The 16,427-nt window shown below is 38.8% G+C and overlaps 2 protein-coding genes across 2 annotated transcripts; both read left to right on the top strand.

The window, feature by feature from the left end:
* Positions 1-5,034: 5,034 nt before the first annotated feature.
* On the top strand, positions 5,035-11,187 carry LOC116417288 (myb-like protein D). The gene is made up of 3 exons (XM_031929816.1): positions 5,035-5,303; positions 10,689-11,093; positions 11,168-11,187. The coding sequence occupies exons 1-3, from the start codon at positions 5,072-5,074 to the stop codon at positions 11,185-11,187; spliced, it is 657 nt and encodes a 218-aa protein (XP_031785676.1). The 5' UTR covers positions 5,035-5,071.
* Positions 11,158-11,952, top strand: LOC103318170. The gene is made up of 3 exons (XM_031929041.2): positions 11,158-11,299; positions 11,404-11,620; positions 11,697-11,952. The coding sequence occupies exons 1-3, from the start codon at positions 11,297-11,299 to the stop codon at positions 11,846-11,848; spliced, it is 372 nt and encodes a 123-aa protein (XP_031784901.1). The 5' UTR covers positions 11,158-11,296; the 3' UTR covers positions 11,849-11,952.
* Positions 11,953-16,427: the final 4,475 nt, after the last annotated feature.

Below are 16,427 nucleotides of genomic sequence, written 5' to 3'. Positions count from 1 at the left end.
TTAGTGGAGAGAGTGTGAAAGTACCGACCTCGAAAAAGTGTGAAGACGCCGTGAAGATTCTCCCGCGAGGCAGCAGATGTCGCCACGATGTTGATTGCAGTGAGAAAGAGACGCCGTGCAAGTGAGAAATCAAGCAAAGCCAAGTCACGCAGTTTTGGAGGTTAGGGGCCTTGTAGAAAGTTTGCAGTGGAAATGATAAAAGAGAAAAATTGCAGCCTTCGGCGATTTATATATCGACGTGCAGGTTGCAAAGTGAATCGTGCAACTATCTACAACAGAAGAGGGCCCGAAGGCAAGTACCAGCAGAAAAACAGTACACAAAAATTGATGTATCAGCATAGCTGTCAACTGTATTCGCCAGAGAGAGAGAGAGAGAGAGAGAGAGAGAGAGAGAGAGAGAGAGAGAGAGAGAGAGAGAGAGAGAGAGAGAGAGAGAGAGAGAGAGAGAGAGAGAGAGAGAGAGAGAGAGAGAGAGAGAGAGAGAGAGAGAGAGAGAGAGAGAGAGAGAGAGAGAGAGAGAGAGAGAGAGAGAGAGAGAGAGAGAGAGAGAGAGAGAGCGACACGTGACGGAGGACGTAGCTGATACCTCGCGCGAAACCTCGAAACCTCAGGCGATTTTGATCCTATAGTCGCACTGTTGTCCAGCGAGTCTCGCCAGCCGACGATATCGCCAAAGGAAGACGAGTTGCGCTGGTGGGTACAAGTGGGCATCGGAGGGTTCGGAGTAAGAGCTCTCTACGACCCAGGCGCCGCTATGACCGTGATGGGGTCGTTAGGATTTCAGATCGCTAGCGCCTGCGGTCGACCCTTGCAACAACGCGATGGCCGTCAAGCACAGTGTGCAAATGGTCAGACGTCGCCGATCGTGGGATTTGTGGACTTGCCATTCGACGTCGCGGGTGCACAACGCGACGTAACGGTGGCGATCATGCCCGAAGCGACCAACGAATGTCTAGTTGGGACGAATTTCGGACACCTGTTCGGCGCAGTCCACGATCCAAATGAAAACGTCCTGTATCTGAAGAAGGAGCGAAAGATTGTCCAACTTCAGGTGGCTGTAATAGCTACAGCGGGGCGATAGATATCGCCGCGGTTGGACTCGCGTACGTCAGTGACGACGAGCACGCGCAGATTCGCAGAATGCTGGACAGCATCCTGCCTAAATCCAATCGTACGATAGGACGGACGCAGTTGATTGAGCACGGGATAGACGTTGGATCGGCCAAGCCGATAAAACAGAAGTATTATCCCAAAAATAAAGGAGGTGATGTATCAACAAGTACGAGAGTTGCTTGCTGTAGGAATCATCGCACCCTCCGACAGTGCTTGGTCAAGTCCGGTAGTAATGGTGCGCAAAGCGAACGGGCAATATCGTTTTTGCGTCGACTTCCGGAAAGTTAATGCGCTGTCAAAGGCTGACGCATATCCATTACCTAACATGGATGATATCCTTCGTAAACTGCAGAAAGCGAAGTACATATCGACGTTGGACCTTAGCAGCGCGTACCATCAAATACCCTTGAAACCGGAGGCGAGACCTCTGACGGCCTTTACAGTTCCTGGGCTAGGTTTATTCCAATTCACGCGTATGCCGTTTGGTTTAGCGTACGCTGGAGCGACCTTCCAGTGTATGATCGACAAAGTGATCAGCCCAGAACTCCAGCCATGCGCGTACTCGTATCGCGATGATATCATCATCGCGACAGAGACGTTCGAAGAGCATCTCGAGTACTTAGAGAAAGTGCTCCAGCCAGTGAACGCGGCTGGATTGACGATAAACCGGAACAAAAGTGTCTTTTGGCGAGAAGAGGTGAAGTACCTCGGCGTCCTGGTTAATCACGATGGTTTTCGGCCAGATCCAGAGAAGCTAGCGCCCATTGTGGCGTATCCAGCGCCGAAAAACCTAAAACAGCTGAGACATTTCCTAGGAATGGCGTCGTGGTATCGCGAATTCTTGCAAGACCGTCGCTGAACCACTCCATCGCCTGACGAAGAAAGGCAGAAAGTACGAGTGGGGGACGGAACAACAAGACGCTTTCCAACGAGTGAAAGCGCTAATAGCGTCTGCACCGATTCTTCATCGCCCAGATTTCGAATCACAGTTCGTGTTGCAGACGGACGCCAGTGACACCGGGCTCGGTGCGGTACTTTTCCAAGTAATCAACGGAGAAGAGCGGGTTTTAGAATTTGCGAGCCGCACGATGTCGAAAGCCGAAAGAAATTACAGCGTCACGGAGAGAGAATGTCTCGCTGTCATCTGGGCTATACGGAAGTTTAGACCCTATAATGAGGGGTATCAATTTAAGGTCATCACGGACCACAGTAGTATGCGGTGGTTATGCAACTTGCATAATCCCACCGGACACCTAGCCAGATGGGCACTAGAAATGCAGAGCTACGTCTACACTGTGGAACATAGGAAAGGCCTGCTAAATGCCGTACCAGACGCATTGTCGCGTATGTACGAAGAGGACGCAGTACTAGTCGAGGTAGTCGGATGGGCAAGTGAGACCCAGGACGAATGGTACTGCGAAAAGGTCCGTGAGATACAGCTGCATCGGAGCAAAGATCCGCTGTATAAGATGTACGGCGGGCAGCTGTACTACTTCTGCCCGGATGAGATATTGCCAGCATCTATGAATGACGATACGGCATGGAAAGTCGTCGTGCCAAAAGAAAAGCGAGCAGAAATCTTGCGAGAATGTCACGACGAGCCATCAGCTGGTCACCAGGGGCGTGAGAAAACTTGTGCGCGCGTCGCAATGTACCATTACTGGCCTGGTATGTACACCGACGTCGCTGAGTATGTTCGACGATGCTTCGTTTGTCAGCAATGCAAAGTCGAGCAGCGCTCGCCAAACGGCCTGATGGGGAAACGAGTGATTACTCGGCCATGGCAGATCATAGCGAGAGATGTCATGGGGCCGAAACCAAAGACCGCTCGAGGAAACGAATATATTCTCATATTCGAAGACTTGTTTACCCGCCGGATAGAATGCATTTCGATTAAGCGGGCGAACGCAAAGACAATCTTGCTGCATCTCCGAGAGCGAGTCTTCTTGCGGTACGGTGCGCCAGAGGTATTCCTGTCGGACAATGGCACAGAGTTCAAAAATAAAGCCATTGATCAGTACCTCAGAGAACAAGGCGTGCGGCATGAATTGACGCCAACTTACCACCCCCAGGCGAACCCGGTAGAGAGGGTGAATCGCACCATCAACAACATGGTACGCGCGCTCATCGAGGAAAGTCATAACACATAGGATGAGCGATTGCCGCAAGCGGGAGGACCGCAAGCGCGAAGACCGCGAGCGCCAGCTGGCTGAAGAGCGGCGCCAGCGCGAAGAAGCCGAGCGAGAAGTCGCCCGGGCTGAAGCAGCCCTAGCCGAAGCCAGAGCTCGCGCCCGACAATTCCAGGCGTCAGGGCGAACCAGCGCGCCGGACGTGGAGCGACGTCCACGCGCGAAGAGCGCGGCGCGCGATACGACACCAGGGACGGCAGACAGGACGTCACAAAAGTCCTGTTACGTCTGCGGACACCCCAACGTGTCGCGGAGCAATAGATGCCCGAACGTCAGGCTGCACAAGGCCAAATAAGGCCTAACGAATGAATTCAAAACAGCGTGTTTTTCTTTCATTGCCCCAGCATTCCCCAGATCCTTCGTCGATACACGCCAATACGTTTCGTCGCGGACGTACTGGGGTAGAATCGCCATCTGGTCGATAGATCGATTCTAGGGGGGCGGGGGGGGGGGGGGGGGTTATAACGAGTTGTGCACCGCGGCCAACTCGTAGCGGTATGGGTACCGCTGCGCCGCGAAGACAGAACATAGAGTCGCGCGCGCGATAATAAACACGCGCGAATTCGGGGGCGCGAGGGAGAGAGAGAGAGAGAGAGAGAGAGAACGAGCGAGCGCGCGGACTAGTCCTGCGAATACAGGACAGATAGTTCTCGGCCTGCGAAAGGTAAACGCCGATTACCTGACGCGACTTCCTTCGAAAAACTTTTCGGAATCTCGGCGTTCGTGATAAGTGCTGTGCCCAGCCTTTCCCGGTGTGTGAGTGCGACACGAGATCCGGCCACCCTCTTCTTCCTTGCTTCTGCGATCCAGCGCAACGTCCGTGAGAGCCTGTACGGGACCAGGGTCGTGATAGCCGACGGGAGAAGGTTGGTGAATGCGAGCAGTGTCTGTAGAGTGAGTGTGTGTGAGTATATCACTCGTGCGAGGGTAATCGCGCGCGACCTTCTCGGCGATACGCGCGTAGGCGCGCGAGTATTTCGGCGTCGCGGCGAGTCGCAAATTTGTTAGCGACTCGCATTTGTTATTTTGTAACATCACGCTTTTATCGCGGATTGAAATATAACTGTAGACTTATTATTTTACGTGATTTTGTTGTTATTTGCCGACCTCGATTACAAAAGTCCGTTTTCTTACGTCCTTCCCGCGAATACCGCCGCCTACGCGGGCGTTAATAACGCGATTTTAACGCATCTGAGCAGCCGCGCACGCACCAGGCGGTGCATAGTCCAGGAGAGAGAAAGCAGCAGAGTAAGCTGCGTTGCAACGTGGGTTGATCGCTGGCGATGAGATGGTCTCCGCCGCAGCGCGGGATAGCGATTCGGTTATTCAACGTTGGTTTGTTGAATAAATCCTCACCCCGTTACAATATATATATATATATATATATATATATAATATATATATATATATATATATATATATATATATATAATATATATATATATATATATATATATATAATATATATATATATATATATATATAATATATATATATATATATATATATATATATATATATATATATATATATATATATATATTATATATATATATTATATATATTATATATATTTATATATATATATATATATATATATATATATATATATATATATATATATATAGAAAAGTACGATGTTTTATTTGTGAAAAATTGCATTAGATTTTCCATAAATATTTGTATTAAATATAATTGACAAACTAAAATAAAATTATTACAGATCAAAAGAAATTTGGCACAGTTGAAAAAAAATAGTAAAATATAATATGAGTCAATCCATTTTAGACTCGTTGAAATGTCGAGTTGAGTTAGAAAACTTTTCAGATTCATCACTCGACAGTATTGATATGGCAGATCAGATTCGTAAGAAGAGAGCTTTTGTTTTGAGAACAAGTACAAGTGCTATCACAAGCAATAAGTCGAACAATAGGTTCCCGGAATCAGAAGCACCAAGTGATACAACCAATATTGAGGAAATGTCTCAAAATCAATGTAAAGGTAAAATAATACAGATATTAAACTTTATTAATAAAATCTTAATTTTGCTGGTAGAGAACCTATGTAATAAATTTTCGTTACCAATGTCACCGTCTTAATCTTAATATTAGCTTTTATTAGATTAATTGGGTTGGTTAGAATAAAAAATTGTAATTTTGATTTTGTAGTTTTTTCGCATATAAAATTCTTTTATGATTATGAAACATTATTTAGAATTGAAAGTACGTTCAGAAAAATATTTTAAATTTTTATTCAGACCCCTATTGTTCAGAGAACGTGGATAGGGTGCGCGTAAATAAAAAGCTTGTGTTTGAAAAGTATTATAGGTTTATTGAAATAAAAGGAGTAAAGGGAGATGTTACTCGCTTGAGCGCTAGGCCAGACCTGAGCGCGATAGGGACGCCGTGCTATGCGCGGTGGTGTCGTTACCCCCACTCTTACACTAGGCTCTTGATAGACTGATCGGTCTACAGTCGGTAGTGTAGAACCGATCGATATACATTATATATATATATCGAAACACGAGAATATACTTAATCCTAACACCCCCACTATTTGAGTGTTTTCGGTGTCGTTTGTTTTCTTTTATTTATCGTTTTTTGATTCATTACAACAACATTATGACTCGGTTACATTAATTTTGGTGCGCATTAGATTAAATTTTACAAAACTTAAAGCTTTCGTGAATATATCCGCATACTGATCGTTCGTGTTTACATATATAGTGTCAATCAAGCCATCACGCACTTTTTCGCATATGAATTGATAACGTACGTCTATGTGTTTGCATCTACAATGAAATTCCGGATTGCGGGTCAACTTAATAGCGTCATTGGTCCAACACATTTATGTCCGATATCTGATAACAATTTGCGGAGCCAAATGGCTTCTCTCGATGCTTCGTTCGCTGCTATGAACTCAGCCTCGGTTGTGCTGAGACTCACAGTACTCGGTCTTTTTGAAGACCAGGCTACACAATTTCCATTTAATAAAAATACATAACCACTGGTTGATCGACGAGTTACAATGTCTCCAGCATAGTCGGCATCTGAGTACCCTTCGAGTCCGTTATTCGCACGATTTTCGCAGAACAATAATCCGAAGGAGCGTGTGCCCTTTAAGTATCGCAGAATGCGTTTAGCCGCGCGCCAATGTGATTCATCGTGGTTGTCGAGGTACCTACTAACTATGCCAACTGCATACGTAATATCGGGTCGTGAAATTATCGACAGATACAAGACAAGAGAGATCCAACTAATTCGCGGTACGGAAAATTTGGTTTGTTATCAGTTGGGCATGTTAACTTTTCGCCTGGATCGGCTGGTGTTTTGACAGTATTCGCATCTGACATTTCGAATTTTTTTAAGAATCTTATTGATATACGCCTCTTGGCTTATGAATATACAATTGTTTCGCTGTACGATTTCCATACCAACAAAGAAATTCAAATCGGCTACAGTGATATCGAATTCTTTCTTAAGAAGGTTAACAAAATCGATAAGAATATCTCTATCGCGGCATAACAACAATCCGTCATCTACGTAGAGCGCTAAATAAATTTTACATTTTTTAAATAATCCAGTGTATACACACTTATCCGCACTACTTTGCACAAAATTCAAACCCTCAATAAATTTGTCGAACCTTTGGTTCCAACAACGTCCGGATTGCTTTAAGCCGTATATAGCTTTCTTAAGCTTTAAAGCGAAATTCTTACCATCTATGTTTAATCCATCAGGAAATCGCATATATAACGTTTCGTTTAAATCGCTATTCAAGTATGCAGTGCTGACATCAAAATGCAAGGAACATAGCTTTTCTTCCACGGCTATCGACAGTAAAATTCGAACAGACTCGAAACGAACTACGGGGGAAAAGGCTTCGCTATAATCCAGACCTGCCTATTGCGATAAACCCTGCGCACATAATCGCGCTTTATAGCGACATTGATCAGCCTCTTTGGTAGATTTGATTTTAAAAACCCACTTGTGACCAACGAGCTTTCTTCCTTCTGGTCTTTTTACAACCTCCCACGTACCGTTTTTCGAGTGAGCGTCGAGTTCTTTTTTGATTGCTTGTTCCCAAAGCGGAGCGTCCGAGCGACTTAGTGCGTCTTTGTAACTATCGAGCATCGTAGAGCTTATCGTAAGCTATTTGACAAATGAGTCGGTCCGGCGAACGTAGACTCTCGCGAGGCCGTAAGCCATACCTGGTCGGTTCTACGTCGTCACCGTTTTCGGGTTCATCGTTCCCTTGTGCGCCTGCATTGCCGTCGAGTATTTCGCGGTTCGCGTCCGCGTGCTGAGGCACCTGAGGGATCCGTTTTTCTTCGGTAATACTTTCGATCGGGATTGAGACTGTATCTTGTTTCGCGTTCATGCACGATTTTTCATCGAATAACACGTTTCGCGAAATGGTAATTCGGCCGGTACTTGAGTCAAACGGACGGTAATTTTGCGAGTCTTTTTCATATCCAACAAGCGTCAATCTAGTAGACTTCGCATCCCATTTCTTTCTAGAAACATCCGGAACTAGTGCGTATGCGTCGCTTCCGAAAATTCGCATATGTGACAAATCGGGTTTTTTATTGTACCACAACTCAAAAGGTGTTTTTGTATGACATCTTGATCCGATTGTTCGGTTTAACGTGTACACGGCAGTGTTTACAGCTTCGGCCCAAAGGCGTTGGGGCAAAGCGCGCGCTAGCAACATCGTTCGAGCACATTCCACAACAGTGCGCATCTCGTGTTCTGCTCGACCGTTTTGCTCCGGCGTGTAAGGAGCCGAAAACAAAAGTTTAATGCCTTTGGCGGCTAAGAGGTCTTTCACACGCCTATCTGTAAACTCGGTACCGTTATCAGCGCGTACGACTTTCACTTCTTTGCCGAATTGATTTTTCACGTGTACAATTTGATTCTTTAGAGGATCGACCGTGTCGCTCTTATGCTTGAGAAAGTTTACGCTTCGGAAACCTGACGATTCGTCTTTGAACAGGATAAAAAATCTAGCACCGCTAACTGATGACGTTTGCATGGGTCCGCATAGGTCAGTGTGGATTATTTCACCTGGAGCTACATTCGCGTCCTTTTCGTGTTTTTTAAACGGGAATTTAAACTGCTTTCCCAACGGGCATCGCATTTAACCATGTTCTCAAGAGTGCCGGTGTTTACGTGGCCGAGCCGTTCATGCCATAGTTTCGTCGAAGCTACATTCGCGTGATTTACCGTAACGACTTTTGATTTGATGAACATTTTAATCAAATTGTTGCGTTGCTTCAAGCCTTGCGCAATCGGCTTATTTTCTTTCGAGAAAATATTCGCTTGGTCGCCGGTAAGGATAACAGTGTATTCGGAAGCGGTACATACTCCTGTTGAAAGCAGATTTTTCTTTAAAGGGCGTACAATACATTGTTTATTTCGCCATCAAGCCATTGGCCGTTTACTAAACGCGAAATTTCGACTTTCCCGTATCCTTCAACTCTTAGTCGCGTGTCGTCTCCGAGATGTACATATTCGTCGCGTAAAGGCGTAAATTCCGAGAACCACTCGCGTCGGCATGAGTAGTGGCGGGAGGCGCCACTATCGAGAAGCCAGAGTTCGTTGTCGTCCATTTCGCGGAACCAGCTCGCGTCGCTGCTCGAGTACTGAATTTCTCGTTCGACCTTTTTCGGCTGCTCGCAATTCGACGAGACGACAAATACGCTGAAGTTAACAGAATCGCTACCGTCTCCGGGAGAATCTTTCTTTTCGTTAGATGATTTACGTGCATTTTTCTTTCTTCTCGCGTAACAATATCTCGCTATATGACCGCTTACCTTACAATAGTTACAGACAATATTTTTCTTGCTTTTATTTGCGTTGCCGGTATTCGGCGAATTCTTCTTACCAGAGTCTTTCGAGAAACTGGTGGTCGCAAGTGCGCTGGTCACGTCGTCCATGTTGATCAATCGGGATTCTTCACGCAGGATTCTCTCGCGTAGCTTGGGCAAAGTTTGATCTCCTTCAGCAACGCTGTCCCATGCCGAGATGAATGGGCTGTACTTGTGTGGCAACGTCCCGATGATTTTCGCCATTATCATAACGTTAGAAATGTTCTCTCCGACATCCTTGAGTTGGTTTGCGAGGTTTTCTACCTTTGCGCCGCTGAGTCGCCTGACGCCATCTTGTATTCGTGGAACTTTGTTGTTAGTGCCAACTTGTTTGTTGCACTCTTCTGCTCGTGGATGCTCGATAATTTTTCCCACATTGAATGCGAGGATGTGCACGTGATCAGGTAGTCGAGCTGGGTGTAATCCATGGATGACGATAAGATATACATCGCCTTGGCATCCTTCTTTGTCCACTCGGCGCGGGTTTCAGCGTGTCTTTCTGTATCTTCCGGCTGAGCTTCTGCACCTTCCACGATGCCCATGAGCCCTTGCGATACAAAAATGGCTCTCATTTGGAATTTCCATAGTTGGAAATTTTGACCGTTGAATTTGGTCACGTTGCGCAAATCCGGAACGTTAACTTCCGACATAATGAATGATTTGCGAAAAAGTAACGTGAGTTCGTCAAACGGGGGCACGAACAGTTTCCTTTGCACTTACACAAAAGTCTCACTGTACAAACACAAAAAAAAACTTTACGCGAAAAATTGTTCTCTAGGCTACTGCGTCCCTGGGCCCATAACCTGTTCAGAGAACGTGGATAGGGTGCGCGTAAATAAAAAGCTTGTGTTTGAAAAGTATTATAGGTTTATTGAAATAAAAGGAGTAAAGGGAGATGTTACTCGCTTGAGCGCTAGGCCAGACCTGAGCGCGATAGGGACGCCGTGCTATGCGCGGTGGTGTCGTTACCCCCACTCTTACACTAGGCTCTTGATAGACTGATCGGTCTACAGTCGGTAGTGTAGAACCGATCGATATACATTATATATATATATCGAAACACGAGAATATACTTAATCCTAACACCTATGATAATATTTTAGTCTCATTAGGGAGGTTAGGATGATCAATTGAAATGTTGTTTTCTCACATCTACACAAATTTTCAAGTTTCTATCTATTGTTCAACAGCATTAATACTTAAAACTTTAAACATAGAATGATATTTACGAGCAATTTTTAATTAAATTTAAAAATTGCTTGCAGAGTTTATTCTATGCCTAAAGTTTGAAATAACAACGAGCATTAAAGTCTATAAACACTATAGCATTAATACTTATACGGCTTATTTGTCTAACAAAATATCTTGGTCAACTCTAAGTAGTTATTAATTGTATGTTCAGGTTAAATATTTATTCAGATTATTACTGTAGAAAATCTTATAATTATATTTAATGATATTTAATTATATGTGTATATATATATATATATATTAGATACATAATATTTTAATTTCAGAAAATGATAATCATTCAAGTACAAAAAATACAGATGACCATGCGACTGATGATTTGTCTATTCAAAATAATAATATTACAATAACAGAAAATAATGTTGCGACTCATGAACAAGATAAGTTGATAACAGGTGGCCATGACATTGAGAGCATAACTAACGATAATAATGATGAAAATCATAATCTTAATAAAGTTGATAGCAACAACGAACAAAGTCCTGATAATAATTTTGTGGGAAAGTCGAACAACAATCATGCTATTGAAAATGTGGTAGACAGAAGCAGACAAGATAATCCACGTCCTATTTTACATCCAAATAATGTTAATAATCGTAATGATAATCAAGATCGTAACCAACAAAATCGTTTAAATAATCAGAATAGTATATCATGTATTAATAATAAAAGTAATTAATTACTTAATATAAGAACTAATGCATACAAAATGATGCCTAATATGATTGTCAATCATATATTTTAGAATTTATTCGCAGATTATAAGACTAGAGGAGATGCGACAAAACTTATCACCGCTTGCTGTGAATTTTACATTGGTGAAAATGCACCTGGGCATGAAGACTATCGTAAAGGTTACCAAGTTACTGAGAACATGGTAAAGTGTATTTTATCAAATTACTATAGCGACATTAGAAGAATAGAATGCACCATGTGCATATACTATATACAATTTAAAAAATGCTATAAATTACTTTGTAGATTTACCTCGGAGATGGCATCAGTGTTCCTAGCATGACCTATAATTTCATGTTCAAAGAGCCTCCAAAAAGGTTTTTACGATGGCTTGCGATTGAGATCTGGGGAGAAAAAAATTTGGTGAATCGTGCCTTGCAAGTAAAGCGAGTAAATAGAAAACCACTTCCTAATAGATCACCATGCAAACAAATAGAGAAGGAACTATTAAGATTATTTTTAAGTATCTATTCTAAATTTATAATTAATGACACAATTATGAAATGTTTTATTTACCTAACTGTATGTGTATTATTCAGGTGTGTTCTACGATTACACGGAAAAACGACAGGATCTGCCGCAAAAAGAAAGAATTGAGGCAATACGTAATGCTACGGTTGTTATTGTTTTGCGACATTTTATATTTTTTTTTATAACCTATTTAAATAGTGTTTGGTGGATCTTAAAATAATCAAAGAAACAAATTAATGATTCATCAGTATATGATTGATTTGGTAAAGTCTTCACTATTTATAGTGGAAACAAATTGAGATTAATAAAGTACTTAACCTACAATGTAATCATAAATAAATAAAAATATTACATAAATTATTATTATAGAAATAATTTAATTCCTTTTAATCAGAATTTTCACATAATTTTAGAACATTTTTATCATGAATAAAAAATTATTTTAAAATTTAAACAAATTTTAACTTAGGTATGAATTGGAAATTGGTATTATTAAATTTATAAAATTTTTGTGTGCTCATACAATGCTCATAGGATAATCATATGAGGATTCGGTCGAAAGTATCATATGAGCACGCATATGATTATCATATGATTATTTTCAGCCTGGTTTGGATTACCAGAACCAGATTTAAACTTAAAAAATAATGATATAAATGCAGAAAATATTGTCTTAAATAGTAAAAATATTTTTAATATTTATAACCAGTTAAACTCGGACCAAAAATATATTTTTGATGAAATTTTTAATAAAAATAATCAAATTTATTTCATATATGGTCCATGTGGTTCTGGTAAAACCTTTTTATATAAAACATTAATATATTATTTCACATCTAAAGAAAAAAATATATTATCAATGGCTTGGACTGCTATAGCTTCTATTTTATTACCTAAGAGTTTTACAATTCATAGAACTTTCAGACTTCCTCTTGATTTAGACTATATAGACATCGCATTTTTGAAATTAGCAGATAAAAGAAAATTACGAGATGGAGATGTAATTCTTTGGGATGAAGCTTCAATGATTCCAAAGAAAGCTTTAGAGATAGTTGATAATACTTTGAGAGATATATGTAATAATGATTCACCTTTTGGTCGAAAATTAATTATTTTAGGAGGTGATTTTCGACAAATAATACCAGTAATGAAACATGGTTTTAGATCTTCAATAATCAAAGACACAATAAAATATTCTACACTTTGGCCTCTTTTCTGTATAATGAAATTACACAAAAATAGGCACTCAGAAAACAAAGAATTTTTATTGTTTTTGTTAGAAATTGGAGATGGAAAAATGAATCCTCTTAGAATACCAGATTCGTACAAAAATTCAAATATTTATAATAATATAAATGATTCTAATAATAATGATAATCGTGTTATATTAGCTCCTCATAATGAAGATATTTATAATATTAATAATAAAATACTAAATTTACTTGATGGTGAAATAAAAACATGTTATAGTATAGATTATGCAACTAAAAAATGTGTAGATCAAAGTGACGAAAATATTCAATTAAATTTTCCTCCAGAAACATTGAATCAAAGTAGAAAAGGTCTTTAACTGCATAAATTAAATTTGAAAAGAAATTTAAGTATTAGTGATGGCTTATGTAATGGAACACGATTGAAAATTACAAAACTTTTAAAATATAACATAGAAGCTGAAATTATAACGAAAAATAAAAGTCGAAATAGAGTTTTTATACCTAAAATAACACTTAATACTGGATCTTTGTTGCCATTTATTGTTTATAGAAAACAGTTTCCTTTAATTTTAGTTTTTTCAATGACAATTAATAAATCTCAAGGAAAAAGTTTTAATTATGTAGGTTTATATATTAGAAGACCATGATCCTCATGGACAATTATACGTTGCTCTATTACGATGTGAAAATTCGAAAAATGTATATATGTATACAAAATGAATTATCTAATAAAGAAAAAATTACTAATATTGTTTGGGATGCAATTTTTAAAAATTAATTAATTTGCTTATTATTTTTACAGATATTTAAATTGACATTTTTCGAATTTATCCAATAAAATTGAATGAGATCCAAGAATAGATGCCTACGTTGTTATAGGAATCATTGAAGAGGCAAGATATTTGCAAGAATTGAATAGACAAATAGAACAAGCAAGTAACGATAAATATATTAATCATATGATTAAAGAAAAAAACGAAATCATACAATTAAACACTATGATTAAAAAACATGAGCACAATTACGTAAATCAATTTACATATTTTGAGTCATTAGCATTAGTACCCTGGTAGAAAATCACCCATTTAAAATGGCTGTAAAGGCAAAAACTGGCTAAGTAAAATGTGAAAAAACTTGACATTTTAAATTTCCTAAAAGATATCTTTGGCATTTTTTATGGCTGAGAATTATATTTCATGAAAATATCAATAAATCAATTAATTTTTCGGATGTAAAATACAAAATTATTAATATTTAAGCGTAAGCTGAATAATTTGAATAATTCAAACATATGGCGAAGCTTGTAGGGCTTGTGTGGAACAACGTCTGCGTGGCTCAGTCGGCTAAGGCGCACGGCCGTACTTATTTGGCCTCGTGCAGGGTGTGGGTTCAAGTCTCCGATCAGACAGAATTTTTTCGGATGCAAAACATTATTCTATACTTTCCTTTGAAATAAAAACTCGAATCCAAGCCTGCTAGATATCATTTCCTAATTCTAACCTCAAGCTGTGATAAACACGTGTAACCCAGCTGTATTACTCGACCAACTATAATGGGCAGTTTGTACTTAAGAACAAGGTAAGCAGATTGAATCCAAGAACTGCCCATTAAGTTGGAGAAAAAGCGTTACATTCTGCCTAAGAAATGACAAAGAAAACTGCCTAGTTCTTAGATTCCATTCCAAGAACTGGCCATTAAATGGGTTACCGATTCTACAAGGGTACCTAATATGATTTTACTTAAATCAAAAGATATTATTCAATAATGACTAGAAACTTATCCAAGTTCCTTGTTTGAAAATCTTAGAAAAAAAGACGATAGATATACAAATTATCTATTGAATATTGCAAAAATTATTCATTATAAATCAATATTGAAGGATACAAATACTTAAAAAATCAGTTGTATAACACATGCATTATAAAATTCTCAGTTCATACTTTACAAAACTTTTATATATTCATATAGAACTGAATAATAAATGCTTGAAGTATTAAATATTTACGAATAAAATACAAGCAATTTATTCAGATGTCTATGAAGTATTGTATTATATTGGATATATCTTATGATTTTGAAATTATAAAAAAAATATATATAAATACGAAAATTTTATGGATTAGGCGTATTGGAGAAACAACATCTTTTTTTACAAATAATGTTAGGAAAAAATGTTTAATAAAAAAGATATTTATCTTGCGAAATTTGTGTGTACTCATATAATTTTAAATAAAAGTGCTAAAAGTATTAAATATTCACGAATAAATTACAAAGCAGATATATTCAAATTTGTATGAGATAATTAATGTAAATTTAAAATTTTAATCGAGTACAATAAAGCATAACATTTATATTGTAAACAGAGAACAAAAACGCGCCTTTCTATTTACCTCACGGGTGGTGTGGGAAAAATGGATGTATAAATAATTCACTACCTATTGTGTTATTCAGATAAATATCAAATAAATTTTAATGGAGGGTAGCAAGCGGAACGAGCAGGAGAACCCCTTTATATATATATATATATATATATATATATATATATATATATGGGTGGTTCTCTGTGAAATCGAAGATGAAAATTTTAATTTTTGCTCAAACTGTATATATATATATATATGCTCTATATGTTGTACCTGACTCCCAAAAGGGTTCTAGCTGGTAAAAGTTGAGTTTTCAAGCAATTTTTTGCCTATTTTCAATGATTTGTAGCTCACAAGGGATGCATTTTTAACTAAAACTACCCTATTGCTTTTTTTGGTGAAATTTTCTGAAATTTTCAATAAAAATACTTTTAAAGCCCTATATTTATGTTAAGGCTACCTTATTTAAATTTTAAACCTTAAAATATAAAAATCTGAATGTTTGATCCGGACTCTGACAACCTCGATGGAGTAAAAAGATAATTTTTTATAATAAAAAAATAGCTGTATAGTTTTAGAATGGGCCTGACCTTCTACTAGAAGTTATGTAGAAAAAAAACATAATATAATGGCTAATAAGTGGTTTTACATTTAAATTTGACACTTATAACCTAGTACATTTCATAACTATCGATACCAACATGTGTTTGTATACTTGAAACCTTTAAAGACTTAAAACTGCTATAAAGACAGTAAAGTGTTTCTGGAGACTGCAGTGTATTCTCCTTATTATAAGAAGATGGTTCGCACCTTTGTTAGTGCAATTTTGTGTTTGTATCGGTGGACATGAAATTCACTAGTTTATAAATGTCAAATTTGCATGTAAAACCACTTATTAGCCATTATATTATGTTTTTTGTTCTACATAACTTCTACTAGAAGGTCTAGCAGAAGTGCATACTAAATCTTTGCAGCTACTTTTTTACTATAAAAAAGTATCTTTTTACTGTATTGAGGTTGTCAGAGTCCGGATCAAACAGTCAGATTTTTATATTTTAAGGTTTAAAATGCAATTAAGTTAGTCTTAACATATATAGAGAGCTTTCAAAGTATTTTTATTGAAAAATTCAGAAAATTTCACCAAAAAAAGCAATAGGGTAGTTTTAGTTAAAAATGCATCCCTTATGAGCTACAAATCATTGAAAATAGGCAAAAAATGCAA

Source organism: Nasonia vitripennis, chromosome 4 (assembly GCF_009193385.2).
Source record: "Nasonia vitripennis strain AsymCx chromosome 4, Nvit_psr_1.1, whole genome shotgun sequence".
Classification (NCBI taxonomy): Eukaryota; Metazoa; Arthropoda; class Insecta; order Hymenoptera; family Pteromalidae; genus Nasonia; species Nasonia vitripennis.
Note: the sequence above shows the minus strand (reverse complement) of the source record. Positions and strands in the feature narration are given on the sequence as shown.

Excerpts from the sequence above, each read along its gene's own strand:
- LOC116417288 (XM_031929816.1), top strand. The coding sequence starts at position 5,072 with ATGAGTCAATCCATTTTAGACTCGTTGAAATGTCGAGTTGAGTTAGAA. Across the intron at positions 5,304-10,688 it reads GTCTCAAAATCAATGTAAAG|AAAATGATAATCATTCAAGT; the intron begins GTAAAATAATAC and ends TTTTAATTTCAG. Across the intron at positions 11,094-11,167 it reads ATCATGTATTAATAATAAAA|AATTTATTCGCAGATTATAA; the intron begins GTAATTAATTAC and ends CATATATTTTAG.
- LOC103318170 (XM_031929041.2), top strand. Across the intron at positions 11,621-11,696 it reads ACTATTAAGATTATTTTTAA|GTGTGTTCTACGATTACACG; the intron begins GTATCTATTCTA and ends TGTATTATTCAG.